We start from the raw sequence: 19,208 nt of genomic DNA, 5'->3' as shown, positions 1-19,208 counted from the left end.
ATGCAATACAACAACTGTCCAGCAGATGTTGCAATTTTGCTTCATATGCTTTGAAAAAACACTTTGGTCCTCCCGTCACCATCACCATCACTAATAGAGAAAAAGAAACAACCTATTTTAAGTCACTGTTCCTCAGGAGCTTGAGCAACCTTCAAAATAAGACAAACAAGTGTATGTTTAGTGTCAAGCTTCCGGCAGCTGAGAAGAATAAAGCTAGAGTCAATCTTCACACACAGTTAGTTTAAATACAAAATATTTATTGACATGCCAAAATAGCATCTTTATATATTATACATTTTATCTTATATACACTGACTGATACAATTATTTTGGAGCCCTGTAACCTCAAACTAAGACCACAATGCAAACCACAATGTCCTCTTCTCTCAGTCTTAAAGTCTTTGAAGCCATTCCTTCTCGTGTTGTCACCTTATCAATGGTAAACGGCTCGATGCGTTGAGTTCACAGCAAAACACCACCCTTGCATTTCTGAAACAGCCGCTGTGGTGGCATCAGCGGGTCAGGGTTTAGTGTCTCTGTTTGCTTGGCTGGGAGGAGGATCCATCAGGTCCTTGAAGCCCAGTTTCTCCAGAGGCTCTTTGGTCATCAGCTGACTGGAGAACACAAGATAACAAAGGATTGAGCTCGGATAAAACTGCTGACAGTTCTTGTTCTAAAGCACAACCACAGTCACCGTATATAACGTATGGAAGCCCAGAGCGGCCGTGCTTGCAGTTATTTTCTTAACGGCATTATCTCGAGATCACAAGTTAATTTATCATATTATTTTAAGATAATAACGGCTTCCGCTATAAGGATTAGGATTACGTCTAGGCTGTACTTTTAATCAAGTTTCTTACTGGTCCATACGACATTCCAGGTATTCCTTAGACTGCAGTCGGCACATGGAGTTGTCGAAGCTGTTGTCTCTCAGGCACTTCATAAACTGCTCCTTGAAGGCTTTACACTCTCCTGAAATAACAACAACAATAACAAACACATTCAGCACCAAGCTTCCAGTCATGTGCTCATATATGTATCAGCATGTGAAGAAGTTCAATGTATTTGTTGCTATTGTAACACTTAATGATTCCCCGTGTATACACTTTGTGATGTACTATTATTGGTTTTATTATTAGCAGACTAAGAGCCAACTTGGGCTGTACGTATTGTGTAAGAAAGAAGAATGTTTAACCTCCATATGCAAGCCTTTTTATAGATCTCCTTCTTTATGTACTTGTTTATGTTGTGTCTCTTTTTTAACATATTCTCTCCCTCTTGTTTTATTCACCCATATGTTTGTATTCATACGTATCAATATGTATGTGTATGATTGTGCATGTATACCTACATGTATATACTGTGTGCGTCTATGTATGTACATCTGTATATATATGTATCTATTTGTTTGTGAAGCACCTTGTAACTGTGTGTTAGAATAAATGAAGCTTTACTTTCTGATGTATTAGTATAAAATAACACCAACCTAAACAAATAGAATTAATAATAAAATGAATTTTGGTTCACCGTCTACAAATGAAGCAGCGTGTCATTTCCGCCTACCACATTCACGTTAGGTTAGATTAGCAGTGTAACTTTGAGAAACGGGTTTAAACTTTATCTTGTTTTCTTCGTACAGAATATTTTACCATCCAGAGAGGAAGAGGAGCCTTTGAGGAATATGTACATTCCTCCAGAACACCGCTATGTGCTAATAAACAACCTGTAAGAGGATCTTTCTCCCACAGACACTGACTTCATTATAATGCTAACACCCGAGCGGCTCAAACTGCGGGTTAACGAGCTATAAGCTATGAGCTAATTAAAGGAAAGATATTTCTTCAATACAATGGAACAAAAATGATTTCATTGAGAACTACAGAGAGTAGAAAGAGAACTACAGAGAGTAGAAAGACGTATTTATGAGCTGCTGACCCGAGGCCTGCAGTCAGTGTGTGTGTGTGTGTGTGTGTGTGTGTGTGTGTGTTAGCTTACCGAAATGGTCCAGAGGGAACGAGCCCTTGTCGGGAGCCCGAGGTTTGAAACTCTTCGACCCGAAGTTCATGGCGGTAGACATTTTGTCTTCTTGTTCAATAAAGTGTGAGTGCTTCGTCCGGCGGCAGCCTTCACCCTGCTGTCGCCTAAATGTGACGTCCGACTGTATCCGAGTCGCCTCAGCAGACAGACATTAGTAGTCGATTGAATCGCATCGGTGATCGATTCACTTTTTCGATTAAGTCCTAACGTTAGTAATTTAGAAATCAACAACAAATGTCCATCAAAATTATTTGAAACATATAAATCGGGTATTATTATTATAATTTTTTAAGTTATTAAAATTAGTTTAGTTTAAAAAAAAAAAAGCTTAGCATTAAATGCACTTAATAAAGTAAGCTAGTGAAAAAAGGACAAAATAATACACATATTATACACATACATGTATATAGTTATAAGTCTTATTTCTTATCCTTATAAACTAATAACATAATAAATTATAAGAGTATAAACCTGTGGATAATAGCTAATGACAAAGATTAAAAAACGATCATTCTATAATAAACTATACTTACATCGATATGTATGTATGTCGATTATTGATATTATTATTACAATGAATGCAATTACTATTACTGTTGTTATATATTTTGTCTCATTATTAGTTTACCGTCACTTTTAATATAGTCACAGGCCCACTGTTTCCTGTATTCTGTGTTTTTAAACAGTAAAACTGTAACTTTATGTGGAGGCTACCTGCCTCTGCCTGCACTGTATACCATTTGTTATCTATTGTTTTAAACTGTGCAAAATAAATAAAACTGAAACCTATAAAGTAAATCCTCCACAATATATGACACATTTAAATACTATAATAATACTAGCCTATATAACACCATACTATAATAATGAATATAATATCATCATACTTTAGGAATATAATATTATGAAGATGCTGGTTGTTTATTTTTATTTTATTATTTGATTTTATTTATATAAACCTCTCATATAGTTCCCCTCCTGTGTGTTAGTCTCCAGTTGTTTCATTGTTTATATTTGTACAGTTTTATTCTGAGAATGCTGGAACACCGTGTTGTTAGAGATGATGGCTGACTTTTCAAAGAGTTGTAGATTTCTTTTTATTCATTTCTATTAAACGCGTTCTGATAGTCCGCCACTGGATGTCTCACTTCCATAAGATATAAGAGTGGATGGAGGGGAGAGAGGAAAGAGACGGGCAGGCTGTGTGAGGGGGGAGGGAGGGAGGGCAGAGGAGGAGGAGGAGGTGATGGTAACATATAGGCTTGATTATTATGCAGTGAGTGAGACTCAGTAATAGAGCTATCAGTGAGAGAGAGAGAGAGAGAGAGAGAGAGAGAGAGAGAGAGAGAGAGAGAGAATTTCCTCCAGCATCGGCTCGGATCGTTCAGTCTCGTCCAGTCTTTCTCCTCCACTTCAGATCGGAGGTGACAGGTGATCGGGCAGTCTGTCTCTCTGTCTGTCTGTCTGTCTGTCTGTGTCTCTGTCTGTCTGTCGGACTCCAGCAGCGGATGTTCTTGGCCAGGTTTCTTCCCACCGCGGTGAGGCTGGACGGATAGAACTCACCATGGCGCTGGAACCGGAGGGGAACAACCGGCTCCTGCAAGACGTGCTGGCGAGACCGGGCAACGAAACGTGCGCGGACTGCGGCAATCCAGGTAAGCAAAACCTTCCAACCCACACACACACACACACACACACACACACACACACACACACACACAGAGACCACAGACTTTATGCAGCCGGTGCATGCAAGGTGGGGAACCGAGCCCACTGGTGCTTCAAAACCAAAGGAGTGAATGTGGTCCAGATATACTGACAAAGGCCTGGCAGGACACATGGACCTGAAGACAGCCTCTTCTGCAGGTATAATAAGGCCTGAGAGGCATGGACTCTGGACTTAGTCTGAGCCATAAACACATAAACCACTGTGTGTGGTTGTCACAGTGTGTGAGGGTGTACAAAGACTTGTCAACTATCCCTCCCCAGCTATTACTGTTGTTACTGTGTGTGTGTGTGTGTGTGTGTGTGTGTGTGTGTGTGTGTGTGTGTGTGTGTGTTGTGGTGTCATCATCATGTTCTACACTGTCAGCATCCTCCACACAGCTCGCTCAGTAATTACCAGTGTGTGTATTTCTGTTTTACATGTTTGTTTTTCATTTACAGGACACTCATTTCTCTATTAAGCAGCCTCATTCCTTTTCTTCATCCCTCCATCCTCTCTCCATGCATTCTTCCCTTTAATTCCCCCCCCCCTCTGTCCCTCCTCCACACCCTCCCTTCCTTTCTTCTTACTGAAAATGGCAATAAACCAGTGAGTGGCCACAGAGGCTCCAGTACGGGCCGTACGCCCAGTGTTTGGAGCCGAGCCCGCCCAGGATGCCTGTTCCTTGGCCCTGGCCGCGGCTCCTCTGAGGACTGGCTGTTAGTGGAGCAGCTTTTGGAGCCAGAGGCGCCCTCGCAAAAAAATATTTCAATAGCTTTGTTTGAGCGGCGGACACTTGAGGAGGGATTTCATTTTGACCCAGAGGGTGTTATCTTGGTGAGAAATAAGTAAATGGCTCTCTGTGTGGTCGTGTGTCGAGTTTTAAAGTATCTGAAATTTTTATGTGGCCTTTTGCTCCTCAGCACCACAACTTACATAACGCTGTTCAGCCTATAGCTAGTTTCTAAAAGCTTTTACATAAACTGTTCTGGTCTAAAACATGGTTTTACATGCTGATATTTTAGCGTTGCCAGTATTAGTCATTCAGTCAGTTGGTCAACAGCTGGATGGGCTGCCATGAAAAGACATTCATGGTTCCAACATGAATTGACACAAACTTCCTATACCTTTTCTTCTTGCGGCATCATCAGGTCAAAGTTTGAACTTGTCCAATACTTTGATTTATGACCTGCACCACTAATCACATTCCCATCAGCCTCAGCTCTGCTTGGTGTTAAGTGCTAATTAGCCACCTCTGCGCCTTAAGTACAGCCTCACAGAGCCGGCTGCAGACTCTTAGTCTTTGTTTTGGGAAAATTATTTTGCCCAATTACCGCTACCCACATAGCCTTCTTTGACCTTCGGAATACATTTTCCCTAAACTGTTGTGCAGTGATCTACGGTGCGTGGAGGAAACAATGGCTGTGATTGTTGCCCTCCTGAGATTGCTCATCACTGTTGCTTGGCAGATTTCACCTTTGCCATCATTACATAATCAAAATTTAGCCTTGGTGCTGCAAAGGTGAGACAGATGTTCTGTGTTGTGCAGCAGTTGCCGAACAGTCAGAGAAGCTGGTAATTGCAGGGCGACTGATTGATCACAGCTAGGGAAATCTCAGCTGGTGAAGTGACTCATGTCGGCTCTCTTAACCCTCAACAAGTGCTGAGATTGCCGAGAACAAGGCACTTTAAACACAACTGCTAGTGAAGGCAGCTTAGTGGTCAACAGCCGTGTAAGTTCGGCCGAATCCAGTGGCTGCTTTCTCCCGTATTTGCATTCGAACACCGGGCTCGTTTCGGGAGAGCTGACTGCACAGATGAAGAGTGTTAGGATAGCCATCCATCAACCGAGCCGTTATCTTTCTTCCCCTCCTCTGCTACCAGATCAGGCATTCCCAGGCTCATAATTCATATCTCATAATGGTCAAGATATGAATTATTGATGCTGGTTCGGCGGCTCCTTCCCAGATGGGGACAGGATCCTATCTCAGTGGCTTTTTCAGGAAAACATCATAGTTTCATTACAGCTCAAAATACCACAAATCATCTCAGAAAAGTAAACACACAAACATATATTGTACTGGAGTGGGCGTGAGCAAAGGTTGCTTATGAGGACTTAAAGGGATAGTTCTGTTTTTTTGAAAGTGGTGTTGTGTGAGATACTTATCTGTAGTCAGTGTATTGCCTACTGTTAGACGGCAGTCGGCACGCACCTAGTTTGGAGAAGCATACAGGAGTACCAGCACAGAAGCCAGGCAATGCGCTGCTAAGGGTGGACGCAACAACAAAACATAGCCACCTAAAAAGGCCCACCTAAAAAAAGAATCAATATCAGTTTATGGAGTGTAGTTCTGTAGGAGTAGTGTTTACCTAGCGTTAATATCGATCGACTGTGCTCCCTTCAGAGCCACCAGACTCCTTTGACAAAAACAGTCATTTTACCTCGCAAAACACAGGAGTCACTCGTCGATCACTGCCCCGATTGTGATGGCACGATGTGTGACTTTGGTGTTTTAACACATTCATTTGGGTCCGAACTAAATCGAAAGCAGCAGTTTGTAGACCAGCAGCTTCCATGCTCTGCGAGGTAAAATTACTGTTTTTGTGTCGGGTGGATTTAGAGAGCCATATAATGGAGCCATTTTCTCCTTTGGAAACGGCTGCCTGACAGCGAGGTAAAGTGGTGAAATAAATAAAGCGAACACTAATCGATGTTTTTAGGTGTTTTGCAGCTTTTAACAACTATAAGCTGAGGACCTCCAATACGGCTGCCGCGTTACATCACATGAAACCCCTCCAATGTATGCGAATCTGCAGTCTGACAGAGTAAAGACACACTATCACACCATCAACAGTGTCCTGGCTGTCCTCCCTCACTCCTGCCTTATCTTCCCATCACAGATACAACATCCACTAAGCAGACATAAAGCCTGCTCTAATTGGTCTGAGAACACACAAATTGGCAACACCGCCTGTGCATTTTTTGTGCTTAGTCATTCTTACCCTGCCCTTCCATACCTTTGCCTTTTTTCTCCCTATCTTTTTTCTCCGCTGGTGTGCTCAGATGAGACCGGTGAGAGGCAGGGTTTCTCTGTAGCTCAGCAGCGCTGCGGTTCTGCCCTTCGCTAAGGACGCACAAATGAGTTATTTCCTCCAGAGAGAAGCCTCAGCAGTCCTCTGAGGTGCGAGGAAGGTGTTTGTTGAACAGCAAAAGCAGCAGGAGCTATGATGACATAGGAGGGAGGTCCAGGCTCCTATGGCAGCCTGCTTATGACTTTCCAGACTATTTCTCAATGTCTTTTAAGGGCAAGTTTGAGAGAAAACTTTTCTTCATTCAAACTGGTGTGAGATATAACCTTAGCCTTAAAGCAGTGGGCTTTTATTCTGAAAGCCCTGCCTTTGCACAGATCTTTTATTTGTAGTTTAATGAGAAATAATCAATGTCAACTTACATTTGTAGGCATAGGTTTTTCGACCTTTCGACCTGTGTGCCCTCCCCATGCAGTGAATAGACACACTTTATGCTCAAAGCTAGCATTTCACACCATTACTATCCGCTTTAACCCTATCCCCATGATACCTTGTGACTTCTGGGGACTTCTGTTATTCCTTTCACTGAACTAGCGTCTGCAAGAATTAGCATTATGCTACAGGTGTCTTCCCTTTGCTTACAGCTTTTTTGGGAGATACTTACTTGGGAATAACAGCCTGTTACACCTTTAACGATAATACCTCTGCCTTCTACTACCGAGGGATGGGAGGTTGCAGTGACACCTGTCAGCCGGGAGCCGAGCAGCTGACACCACCACACTTCTTGGAAGAGTCTGTGTCAGGGTGTAGGGGGAAATACAAGACACAGTCATAACACAGATATATTGCAGGTGTGTGGATAGGAATCAGGAGGAAAGCATGGACACACGTCACTAGCACACAGGGAATCATTTAGGAAACCCAAAAATACCCCAAAATGATTACCTGCCTCTCTCCATGGTGGAAGGTAATAAAACTCAAATTGCAGCTACAATTGGCAAGAATCTGGCGATACGATACATATCACGATACAGGGGTTCTATTCAGTATATTGCCATATATTGCGATACTGTTAGCAAGGCCATATATTGCAATTTTTTAAATATCTAACTTAAGGAAAACTGTCATAGTGTAAAAAACACACCACCATATGCATACAGTCTGAGTTAAAAGACATTTTTATGGAATCAGAACAGTGGGATCTGCATTACCCTGTAACATCCAGCATCATAGCCCTCAGTTTATGTTTACAGCACTGCTATCTAGCTGTTGGGGGTTTAAACACAAAAAATCCATACAGTGTTTTTGAGAATTCATACAATAAACAAAACAAGTAGAAAGTATTTTCTTACATCCCTAATACACAGACCCAATTCCACAGATTCAAGTGAAATGTTGAGGAAAACCTTGATGATTTTCTTATACAAGCCATGGACATTTTTGACATTTTTTAGAGTAAAACTGAAGTCAAATCTAAGACTGTAACCGCTGTGGAAATAAAACACTCTGCCCGTGCCAGAGGGGTTTAGCCGAGACATGAGAGGGTCACAACCTCAGCTGGACCCGCCGTCTCTTCATTAACCCCCACCATCACGCAGCCACTGACAGACTGGTGTGTACATACGTCCAGACATACGAATAAACTGCTGCAGATGCAGAAAAGTGCCTGCCAATGCTGCAGGCACAGGGGCTGCCATTGTGTAAATGCCACCCCCCTCGTTCATTTATCCTGCATCTGCCCTGCAGTGACGCTACAGGCGCTTCTTTCTTCAACCTTGCGCGGTCAAATCAAAAGCTCTGTTGTCTCTTAACCAAACGAGCCGTGTAGCTCCCTGACTTCTCTCTCAACAATTCCTCCGAGACCGAGCCCAAGGCGCAGCAGCTCTTTAACAAACACGCCTCAAACAGCCTCTGTCACAGAGTCACACTACATCGGGAGTTCTCCACCTCCCGCTCACTACGACCGTGCATCTGTTGTTCACAGTAATCCTGTTGAGAAACATCTTCTGTGTGCATGTACAGGAGGAAGCCCTGTGCCTGTGTGTCCTTGTGTGTGTGTGTGTGTGTGTGTGTGTGTGTGTGTGGTTAGTTAGTCATGCGGCCACAGTAATCTCCATGAGTGCTGTCTGCTTCTCTGTAAGGCCTGACTCAGACAGCGATGACCTCACCGCTGAATGGCTGGTTGTGTGTTTTTGTGTCAGCAGGGTTGTGCGTAGGTGTGTATTTGCCCGCGTGTATTGCTGTCAAAAAAAAACAAGGACATGTAATGGATGAAAAAAGCACAAGGTTTGATTTCTTCACATGAAAGCGCCATTTGGAGCGCTTTGAGCTTGATCATGATCCAGAGGGATTAAAAGATGAGTTGACATTTATACAAATATTGCCTTCTTGTCATGGGTTAAAAGAGATCAATCGAAGGAAGATTATCGTTGATGGCAGCGATGCCCTCAGGGGATCTTGTGAGCTCACATCATTTCTCTGCATCATAAGGAACCCACACTCTTCCTCCCTTCCCTTCCTACCGCATCCCCCCTACCTCCATCACCTCCTCATTCCTGACCCTCTCCTCTCCCCTGCTGCTCCCCCGTCAGGCTCTGTGGTATCTCCATCTATGCTTTCTCCAGCCTCAAGAGGACAGAGAAATGCAAGAATGTTATTTTTTTTTTGAGCCCTTTCTCTCCCTCTGTTAGCTCTCTAATGATTCCCTTGAGTGCTACTCCCTCTCACTGTGCATGCATGTGTGTGTGTTCACATGGTCGCGGTGCACCACGCTGCTAGGGCCTCCTTGTGTGAGAAATGGCAGTTGAAGAGAGAGTGAGAATGGAGTGGCTTTTGCATGTTACCCGTTGAGGACATGGTACTCTCTGCCGCTTGTGACCATGCATACACTCTGCATGTTAACACGTGTGCAAATACAGTGTACAACATACACATACACATATTACAACATCATGGATAGAGCGTGACTGATACATTGGTTGTTATAGGCTGATTTTAGCAGTTCATAGTTTAATTCTCAGCTGTAAATGTGCACATCCTTGTCACAACTCTTAAATGAATCATTAAAGCTGCAGTGGGTTACTTTTATGAAAATATTTTTTGTCACTTTTTTGTGACAGTAGTACAGGGACAGATGATCTGAAAAAAATAAGGTTCCTCTGACTCCTCCTTGTGCTCATGACGGAATTTGCAAAAATCTATTGGGCCTGAACGAAAACGACTAATCAGAACCGAGAAAGGTAGTTGATTTTTAAGTCTCATTACGAGGGAGTCACTTACCAACAGTGGGACTGAGACTAAAAACTAAAGACTAAAAATAAAAAAATCTAAAGCCTCCAACCCAAAGAGTCTTTTCTAGCTTTCTCTGCTCTGATTGGCTGTTTTCTGTCGGGTACGGTAGAAAATTGTATCAAGTATGACAAAAAGTTATTACCATAAAGGTTACCTACTGCAGCTTTAAAGGGATCCTTATCAACAATGTTTATATTAGCTGCTTATCAATCAAATGTTAATACCAGGATAGGCCAGTATTGATAAGGTTTTTATGAATGAAATGCCATGATTATGAACCAAAAAGCTAAAGAAGAGAAGATTATTTGATAAGTCAATCAACAGAAAACTAATCAATTATTAATCATTAATCGTTTGTGATATATTTAGCAACAGGGCTATAGTGATTCTAGCAGCTATGAGGCTATATATAGTTGTGCTTTGAGCTAAAAGCTAACATCCATATTTTTAGCAGATATATTGTTTACTATGTTAACCATCTTACTTTAGCATTTTAGCATGATAGGGAACATGAAATTGTGTGCCAAATGTCATGACAATTCATCCAATATTTGTTTAGATAGCAAGTTTAAGCTGCTTAGATCGCCTACACAAATATACATGTTTAAACTTTTGTCAATATGGACATGCTACACATCATTAAATAAACAATTTGGTATTTGGTATTTCCCATCTTTGATAAGCAAGAGATTTGTACAAAAGGAATTAAAGGCCTGTCCCATAGACGCCTGTTCCAAATATTGGCAGGTTGACTTCAGTTACTGAAGCACATAAAAGCCCGGGCTATTAATTGAAGGCAGAGATTTTTGAGTGAATCTTGTCCTGGATTCAGGTTTGCCAGCACAAAACAGAGACAGATGGACATCTACAACAGGACATTAATTGTATTTAGTTTGTTGTCTGAATTTAATTGCATAATTCATTATCTTGGAGTTGAACCAGCAGGCATCCTTGAGAAACACACACAGCTAGGTGAGCAAAATAAATATACTGTGTTTGTGAGAGGGACAGAGGATTTGTGGCTGTAAACGGTTCTGCTAATCTTAGTGTGAGGGATAAGCCGACGACGCTGCTGATTTTATTCATAGTGTGGTCTAATTGTTGACAGTGAGGATGACGCTTTTTGTTGCTGGTTTTACTGGGTAGAATCTGGTTTATTAATCTAGCCAGACCCGTGGCGTGTGCTCTCCTTGGTACCCAAGTGTTGCCGTTTGGTAGATTACTGAGAGGATTATTGCCTTGCATGGCGTCTTGTTCCTCAGTGGTAAGCTGGTAGTGAAGGCCAGTAACACCGGGCTGGCTGTGGGGATCCTGGGGTGGGTGTTTATGAATATTCAGCTGGCTCTGTCCAGCTTTGGCTGCTTCAGCAGCAGAACCTGTGACTGGGCACAAAAATATCATAAACTCACTGCTGAATAGCTAATAACATATGTTATTATTATATATGATTCATTTATACCTTATATGATAATGTTGGATATTCCACAAGGTAACAGCAAAATTATATGTTACTATAGTAACTAAAATACTAAAATACTAAGTATTTAGTGGTGTTAGAAATTACATGCTAGAATCTGGTATTTTAAGTATTTTCAGCCCATTGTAAGTTACTACACTCTACATATTCTAAATAATATATATTTATTTAATATAATTCTAAATATTATATTAGTAGGCTGTTATGCAGGGCTTAACATGATACACTGTTGTATCACTGTATTGTTCCAATTTTTGTATGAGTCAATAGGCATACTTACTTAATGATTATATCATTCAGTGTTCTAGGACTGTGGTCAATTGTGGTAGCCATTTTTCAAAAAATTCCACAAATTATTTGTTCAGTCAGAAACTGAACTGACAGTGAAAATAAACATTAGTCACAGAAGGAAAAATTATTGTGTAATCCATATTTGTGTATGACGTAATAGCAGCAGTTTTTAGCCTTATGTCATGCTGATGTTGACGTTTTGTCCATTAGGGGAGTTTACATTACGATGATTATTAATGCCATATTATGAACAAGAAAAAAAACACTATTCACTGAATCAGGTTGCATGTGATTGATTAAACCGTTTAATTATTTGTTTGATTGACCAAATAATTGATCTATGAAGTGTCACAGAATGGAGTGCAACAGGGTGACATCCAAAAGCCATCGATATGACATTTTATGTCAGTTTTAGTTACAGTATATAAAACACAGACAAACACAAATGACTCATACTTAAGGAACTGGAACATTGTTTTACTTTTATTTCCTTTATATATAACACAAACAATTCATTTTCTCTTGATTGTCTGATCTATTAATGGACTCATTATTTCAGCACTCCATCTTGACCAGGATTGTTTGTCATTTATCATTACCGGTGAGCCAACTTGCGCTCTGTTGTGTGTTATGTTTTCTTTTTATTTACCCACTGAACTTTTCCACCAATCAGATTATTTCTGCCATCAGTGCAAAACTCCAGTCTACAGCTTCATCTCTCGCTCCCTCATTTTCTGACCCTCTGTTCTCACTACACTCTGTCTATGTCTCTGACACACTGCGTCTCTGACTTTGACAACGTCATTTGCATGGACAGAATCAAAGTGTGATACAGTGACTCAAATGTACCTTTGCTGAACACCCACGGATGCTGCTACTGAATCACGCTGCAGAGAAAAAAAACTTGTCTATTTTTCTTCTTTTTTTTTGCGCATTCTGTCTGTCTGCTGTTGGTTTTCCTAGCGCTGTAGCCAAACCGTGTGTTTAGTCACGTGCTCGTGTTGGCAATAAACAGCATACGGTCTGTTTAGAGATGGTGCGCAGGTGTGTGTGTGTGTGTGTGTGTGTGCATGCATGCCAGGATGTGTGTGTGTGTGTGTGTGTGTGTGTGTGTGTGTGTGTGTGTGTGTGTGTGTGTTTGCACTTTTCTGTTTTTCTCGTCTCATTTTAAAAGTATAACATATTGCATGAGCGTATAAATGTGAGTGTGTGTATTTGCATGCATGCGTGCGCATTTGTGATGTAACTAACCTGATAACTACTTCTGCTGAGTTCTGATCAGATCTCAGGCGGTCTGTTTCCTGTCAGTAGGCTAAATAGGATTTCCCCAAAATCACATTCTGCCGCCCTGCTCTCCTTTACGAGCGGGGACACACTCTACCAGAGTCCCTTGTAATATTTGCTTCATTTACTTTGCTCCTATTACCTCTTAACAGTGCCAGCATCAGCACTTTCAGTATTTATAGCCTGAACCTTGAGCTGGTGTTCTCTTTGTTGGAGCGCTTTTTTATGACAAGATTTTCTCACCCCTCCTTTTTTTAATCTCTCTTCTATCTCCATCACCTTTCTCTCTATCATCCTCCTGCACTGCTTTGCCCGATTTCATTTCCTCTCCCTTCTCTCTTTGTGCCAAAACCTACTTCCCCTGCTTTCACCCCCATGCTTTTTCTCCCTACGTCATCCCTCTTTCATTCCCCGCTCGCCTCTCCCTCCTTCCCTCCCTCCCATTCTTTCTCTCTCTCTCTCTCTCTCTCCCTCTCTCTCCTGCAGAGCCGGACTGGGCGTCGCTGACTTTGGGTGTGTTTGTTTGCCAGGCCTGCTCGCTCCTCCACCGGAGCATCCCCCACATCAGCCGGGTCAAGTCTGTGCAGGACACATGGGATGCCAGTGAGGTGGAGGTAAAATCCTGACGAAAACATGCGCACTTCCAAAATAAAAGAGCACTTCCCCCTTTCTCTCTGTGGACTGCTGACATTTAATATTTGACTGGTGTCATTTTACTTCATTCCAACAGTCTATACATTTGAGACACTGGGCCTCATGCAAGAACATCTTTTTAATCTTTTATTTATTCTTTTGTATTGATGCACTTGTTTCAAGCTCATAAATGCCACTTGTTCATGATCAGGTGTGTGTTTGTGAGGCACAATCCCCGCCCCTAAATTGACATACAATGCTCCCTCTTCTGCTCTGTTTGTGGGCGAGTTTCCTTCACTGTGTCACCAAGGAGTTAAAGGAACTTCACACCACTGAGCTGTACGTCCTGCTGTCAGGAATCAGCAGACCACCACAGTGTTAGTAGTCGTATTTAGGCACCCGAAATAATACAGCTTGCATCGTTGTTGCACTGCAGCAGCTGATGGAGTGAGAGCATCACTTTTTCTTAAACCACTGGTTCGTTCCACTTAAAGGAATAACTAACTAAAGTTTAACACTTTGGGAAATACGTACAACTCTCTTTCTTGCCGAAAGTTAGATGAGGAGATTGATACCACTCTCATATCTGTGCTAGGAATATGAAGCTATAGCCAGCAGCCGGTTAGCCTAGCTTAGCATAAATATTAAAAACACCTAGCCTAGCTCTGTATAAATGTAACAAAATCTGCCTACAGACACGTATAAACCTCACTGATTAACATGTTGTATCTTTGTTTAATCCAGACAGTGTTTTGCATGTTTCATGGCCACCGTAGTTTCTCTTTTGTGCTTGGAAGGGGAGGGTGAAGAGAGGGAGTTGCAATCTGCAGCTACACTGCTAGATGCCAGTAAATCCTGCACACTGGTCCTTTAACTCTTGGCACGAAAGCAATTCCTCAAAATTTGGAACTGTGCCTTTAAGAACAAAAATGTTTGTGCAAGTGGTTCATGCACAGGCCAAATATAACGACATGAACGGTGTCCAAATTGTTAAGTCTGCATACTAATTGTGTGCAAATGCCAGTGCGTGCAACATAAGAATGCATATTTAGTATTTGAATGGGGTGAATATGCAACAATACAGACAAAGAATATTAAGTCTGGAGCCCATGGTAACAAGAGAGTGTAAAAATGTACCATTATTTTTTTGTTGCTATGGAAACGACCCAGTCTGGGGACATTTTCTTAACAATGTGACAGAAAGTAAGGCAGGATGAGGAAACATGTCACTGAAAGAAAGGCGAAGTGATGGTGATGCTTTTTTAAACCCGAAGCAGCTTTTTGCGCTGCACTTGGAGGTCTGTGGTGGAGGGTTTTTTTTAGGAAACTGGAGAACAATGGGTTACAGCAAGGATCAGAGTTTTATCTGGCTTAATATACCCAGCATCAATCAGTTAAAGATGCTTTGATTGGCTCTGATACCAGTGACTCAAGATATCTGTAGTCCTTGCACAGGACATTGACTTCTTATCTGCTCAAGAACATTGATCTTCAGCTGACCTCCCTTTGGAAGGAGAGAATTTCCTCAATCAATAAAGTATCATTCCATTAGGACAGTTTTCTCCTGTGTGTAAAAAGAAGCTGAGCTGTTGCGTGACGTACAAACAAGCCGACAAACAGAAATATGTCAGCAAGAAATATGAGTTCTGTGCAAAATTGTAAACACAGAAATACGTATTTTTGAGGTTTTGCTCTGCTGGGGAAGCGAGAAATTGTCCTTGAATGGATCATGTCAGCGCTTTAACACCACCGATGGGTGACAAAAAGGGGGGGGTGATGCTGATGTGAGTCATGATGAAAAACGGGAGGTTGGAAGTGTGGGAGGACAATAATTGGGATGTAATGGGGATTTGACTTAAGGGGAGAGTGGGGAGGCAGTATGAGGCGAGAACAGTACCAGAGCATTAAGAGATTGGAGAGACGACTGGATTTCATTGCAGTGTAGGAAAAAAGGGGAGCGAGGGCCTTTGTGTTATCTGTGTTAAATCTGTCTGTAATTGTAGTATTGGGAGAGTTTAGGGGTGATTTTGAAATGCTAGAGCTTATTGTTGAGACTTCTGGAGCTGTTGTGGTCCCCCTCCAATAAAACACCCACAATCAGAGGAGACACTTTACAATAGAATCCAGTTTATTAGCCGCACCTAGCTAATACTTGGTAATACTTTGCCACAAATGTCCCACAGGGGTCATCCTTCATGATGACGTACAGTGAAAACGTCACCAAGATCCTGCCGATATTTCCTAGTCCCTCTAATCCCAAAGGCGTCTGGGATATGACGATAGAAGGTCATTAGGCGTTCTCAGACCGGAGGAACTTTTTATAGTTCTAAGAACAGTTGGAGGACCCCCCCTTCTTTTTTTGTTTCCACACTGCAGTAATTAGGAACAATTTCAGTTCTTAGAACACCGTTTTGAGGGACTTTTTTAGCTCCTACTTTTGATTAGGTACTCTCCCAGCTCAAAAGGGCCTGTATAGTTCTTGGGGGTGCTCCCCAGTGGGAAGTTCCACTCAGGGAGTCCCCAAAACAGTTTGGTCTTGAGATCAACCTTTCTTAAAATAAATAACTATTTTATTCTGAATAATGGCTTCATGCCTTAAAATAGGCTATTGGGCAATTGGTAATATGGCTGAAAACCAGACAGTTGTCAAACTAAGAACAATAAAATAATGAATTATATAATATAATTATAAATAATTAAATAAACAAGAAAATCATTCAAAAGTACATTTAAGAGAAGATGGAACACACTTAAAACCAAGTGGCAACCTCCATTGCTGGCAAATGAAGCCAACACAGAAGTAACAAAAGCTGCAGTTCCTCTAATGACCACTTAGGCTGGCATCAAAAGTGACTCAATCTCCATAAGGCCCCATATTAAAATGCCCAACTTTACAGCAGAAATTAACATGATAACAGTGGTACGAAAAATATAAAATATATTCTATAGCTAATTTCACCATTCATTATAACTATGGGGGTCAAGTTTTATATAACTCACCCGTTTAAATATAATATCAAGGCTTAAAGCTAGGCATAATTAAGGTCTATAATAAATACAAAAAACTGAGGGAGAGTCCAATCCATTCCTTTGCCTGCTGGGAAGCTTTCACACAGGAGCGCGGCAGTGTTTCAACCTCACTGTGATTTTTTAAAATCTTTATCTTAGTTCTTATTTCTTTTTCCACAACGACCATATTTGGCATTCTGTATGTGAATGGTCCAGTACGTGCATGAGTAGATGGATGTAAAACAAATTAGATTTATCCTTTGTATTGTGTGATGGTGGAGAGAAATGAGACCCCAGCTCTTGCTTTTATGCGATGCCACTGTAAAGAGGCAAAATCAGACTTCTCAGTCTCATTTGTTGTTGCCATGTAAATCACGTCATCATGAAGATTTGGTTATATTATTGAACAGTAACGTCTGCAACTCACAGTCTGGAATAGTAAGCAGTTAAGATAAAGGGAAGGCGAACCGAATGAAGTGGTTACTGAGCAGAGGTGGTTATGCAACACATTCCTGATCTTTTGTTTTGATGATACTGATATCATGTTATAAATGTCACCTCCGAAGTGTCAGATGCATCATATTTTGGCAGCAGGTGTGTCGCGTGTTAATTTCCATGACTTTCTTCAGAGGTTTGTTTTTTGGTGGAATTTTCTGCCGCTATTTGACCTTCACAATAAAACGCCACAGTGCTACATCCCTTCCAGAGCCCCTTAGAGGATAAGAGAGGCGTGTTGAGGGATTCAGCCAGCTGGATTGGACTCAGGGATTATCCTTGGATGAAACGACAATGGAGGGAACGAGGGCAGAAGGCAGATATGTGCCATTTCCGCTATTAATCCTATTGCAATGCAGGGGCCTCATTGTCAACTGAAGACGTTCTGTCATACTTAAGATTTTCTATGCCTGTCTCATTTAAAGTTTAATATTATTTTCTTATTTTCCTATTGTAGCTTTGTTGTCACCATTCTTTGGGTCTTATTTCCTTGAAATGGCATGGCTGCTGTTATGTAAAAAGTGTTTCCTAGTGGCATTTCTTATTTTACAACGTATTTTAGGAGCAAAGATGTTGGTTGTATGTTTTTATTTTATCTGATTTTATTTTGAAATGTGTTATCAAAATTTGCACAATTTCTCTAAGATGTAAAAATATACAGTAGAATATTATTATTACCATCATTAGAGCTGCACAATGTATATCCACTCAAAATGTTTATGGCTGGTTCCCAAACACCAAAAAAGCATTGCCAGAATAAAATAAAATGCCTATCAAATGTCGCTGGTTAACAACATGGTTAAATATGCTGTTAGATTAAATTTGACATCTTAAATGCAGCAATGTCTGAAACTACTGCATATTCTACTGAGGTGATATTCGACTGTACACTTTTTAGATGACCAGGTTGCGTTGTCTTGTCTTTTTCTTTCAGTTGATGGCTGCAATGGGAAACACTGCAGCCAAGGCCAAATATGAGCAGAAGGTCCCCGCTTTCTACTATAGACCAACACACACTGACTGCAAGTAAGTACTCTTCCTTTCAAAGCATGAATAATGCTGCAGCTTTGTATCATACACAGTATAACACAGTAATGAGATTTTTATACAAGCAGCTTATGTTTGTTGTCTGAAAAGAGAAAATATGTGTTAACTGGATTAACACTTTGACTAGGCTAACTGAGCTGACTCCCACTACTACTAGTGTTTTGGAGCACATACTAGTGTTAAAGACAGTATAGTACAATAGATTTAGTGCCAATCTACCTTATGACAGTATGAACTTTACAACTATCTCCTTTTTTTTGCGTAGTTATTCCATATTCAGTCAGTTCTCCACTGAACTTTCATAATGGCACCAGTATCCCCTTGAAGGTCAATGTTTGTGTGTCAATGTGTAATACAACCTTTGGTGAACAAAATATCAAAGTTGACTTATAAGTTCACTTATGTTTTGACTCTTGTTTCCTCCTTTATAAGCTGTAAAAAGATTAGTGCGTCCTTTTTGTGTTGTATTTCCCAACATGGAAAGCACAGCCGTAAATAATGAAAGTAATAATGGCTGAATAGAACGGAGCAAACGTTAATATTATCAGTAACACCTGTTTTTTTTATGTACTGTGTACTGTAAAAAATGCCTAAAGATCTTGGATGTATTAGACAGTGGTTTCCAACCTGGGGGTCGGCACCTCCACTAGGGGTCACCAAAGCCTTACAGGGGGGTGCGAGGAACTAAATTCATAGAAAAACGGCCAAGAATGAGCGACAAGAAAACACTTAGTTTGTCAAAATGAATTAATGATTAAGAGAGCTGGATATGTCACTCAGCCTTGCTGCCGTTTGGTGGTCATATGTGGTACTGCATTAAAATAAATCCCCCATAAAACTGTAAAAGTGTTGACCTAACACCCCAAACTGCTTAGAAAAGCTGTATTTATTTGTTTGACCATTTACATT

The 19,208-nt window shown here is 41.1% G+C and overlaps 2 protein-coding genes across 2 annotated transcripts in view; one reads left to right on the top strand and one right to left on the bottom strand.

Moving 5' to 3' along the window:
• Nucleotides 1–236: 236 nt before the first annotated feature.
• LOC127373681 (cytochrome c oxidase assembly protein COX19) lies at nucleotides 237–2,170 on the bottom strand. The gene is made up of 3 exons (XM_051418362.1): nucleotides 1,996–2,170; nucleotides 861–972; nucleotides 237–614 (listed from the first exon to the last, which is right to left on the bottom strand). Exons 1-3 carry the CDS (start codon nucleotides 2,075–2,077, stop codon nucleotides 521–523), a joined length of 288 nt encoding a protein of 95 aa, XP_051274322.1. The 5' UTR covers nucleotides 2,078–2,170; the 3' UTR covers nucleotides 237–520.
• Nucleotides 2,171–3,284: 1,114 nt separating this feature from the next.
• Nucleotides 3,285–19,208, top strand: part of LOC127373511 (arf-GAP with dual PH domain-containing protein 1) — a 29,854-nt gene continuing 13,930 nt past the window's right edge. The window contains exons 1-3 of the mRNA XM_051418052.1: nucleotides 3,285–3,692; nucleotides 13,602–13,729; nucleotides 18,187–18,278. Of these exons, the coding sequence (XP_051274012.1) occupies nucleotides 3,602–3,692; nucleotides 13,602–13,729; nucleotides 18,187–18,278 (311 nt within the window). The 5' untranslated portion in view covers nucleotides 3,285–3,601. The remainder of the gene's footprint in view (nucleotides 3,693–13,601; nucleotides 13,730–18,186; nucleotides 18,279–19,208) is intronic.

Source organism: Dicentrarchus labrax, unplaced genomic scaffold (assembly GCF_905237075.1).
Source record: "Dicentrarchus labrax unplaced genomic scaffold, dlabrax2021, whole genome shotgun sequence".
NCBI lineage: Eukaryota > Metazoa > Chordata > Actinopteri > Moronidae > Dicentrarchus > Dicentrarchus labrax.
Note: the sequence above shows the minus strand (reverse complement) of the source record. Positions and strands in the feature narration are given on the sequence as shown.

What these genes read in the sequence shown, in the direction of transcription:
- LOC127373681 (XM_051418362.1), bottom strand. Translation starts at nt 2,077, where the DNA reads ATGTCTACCGCCATGAACTTCGGGTCGAAGAGTTTCAAACCTCGGGCT. An exon ending in GTTCCCTCTGGACCATTTCG is followed by an intron (nt 973 to 1,995) that starts GTAAGCTAACAC and finishes TTGTTATTTCAG; the next exon opens with GAGAGTGTAAAGCCTTCAAG. An exon ending in CTGGAATGTCGTATGGACCA is followed by an intron (nt 615 to 860) that starts GTAAGAAACTTG and finishes TGTGTTCTCCAG; the next exon opens with TCAGCTGATGACCAAAGAGC.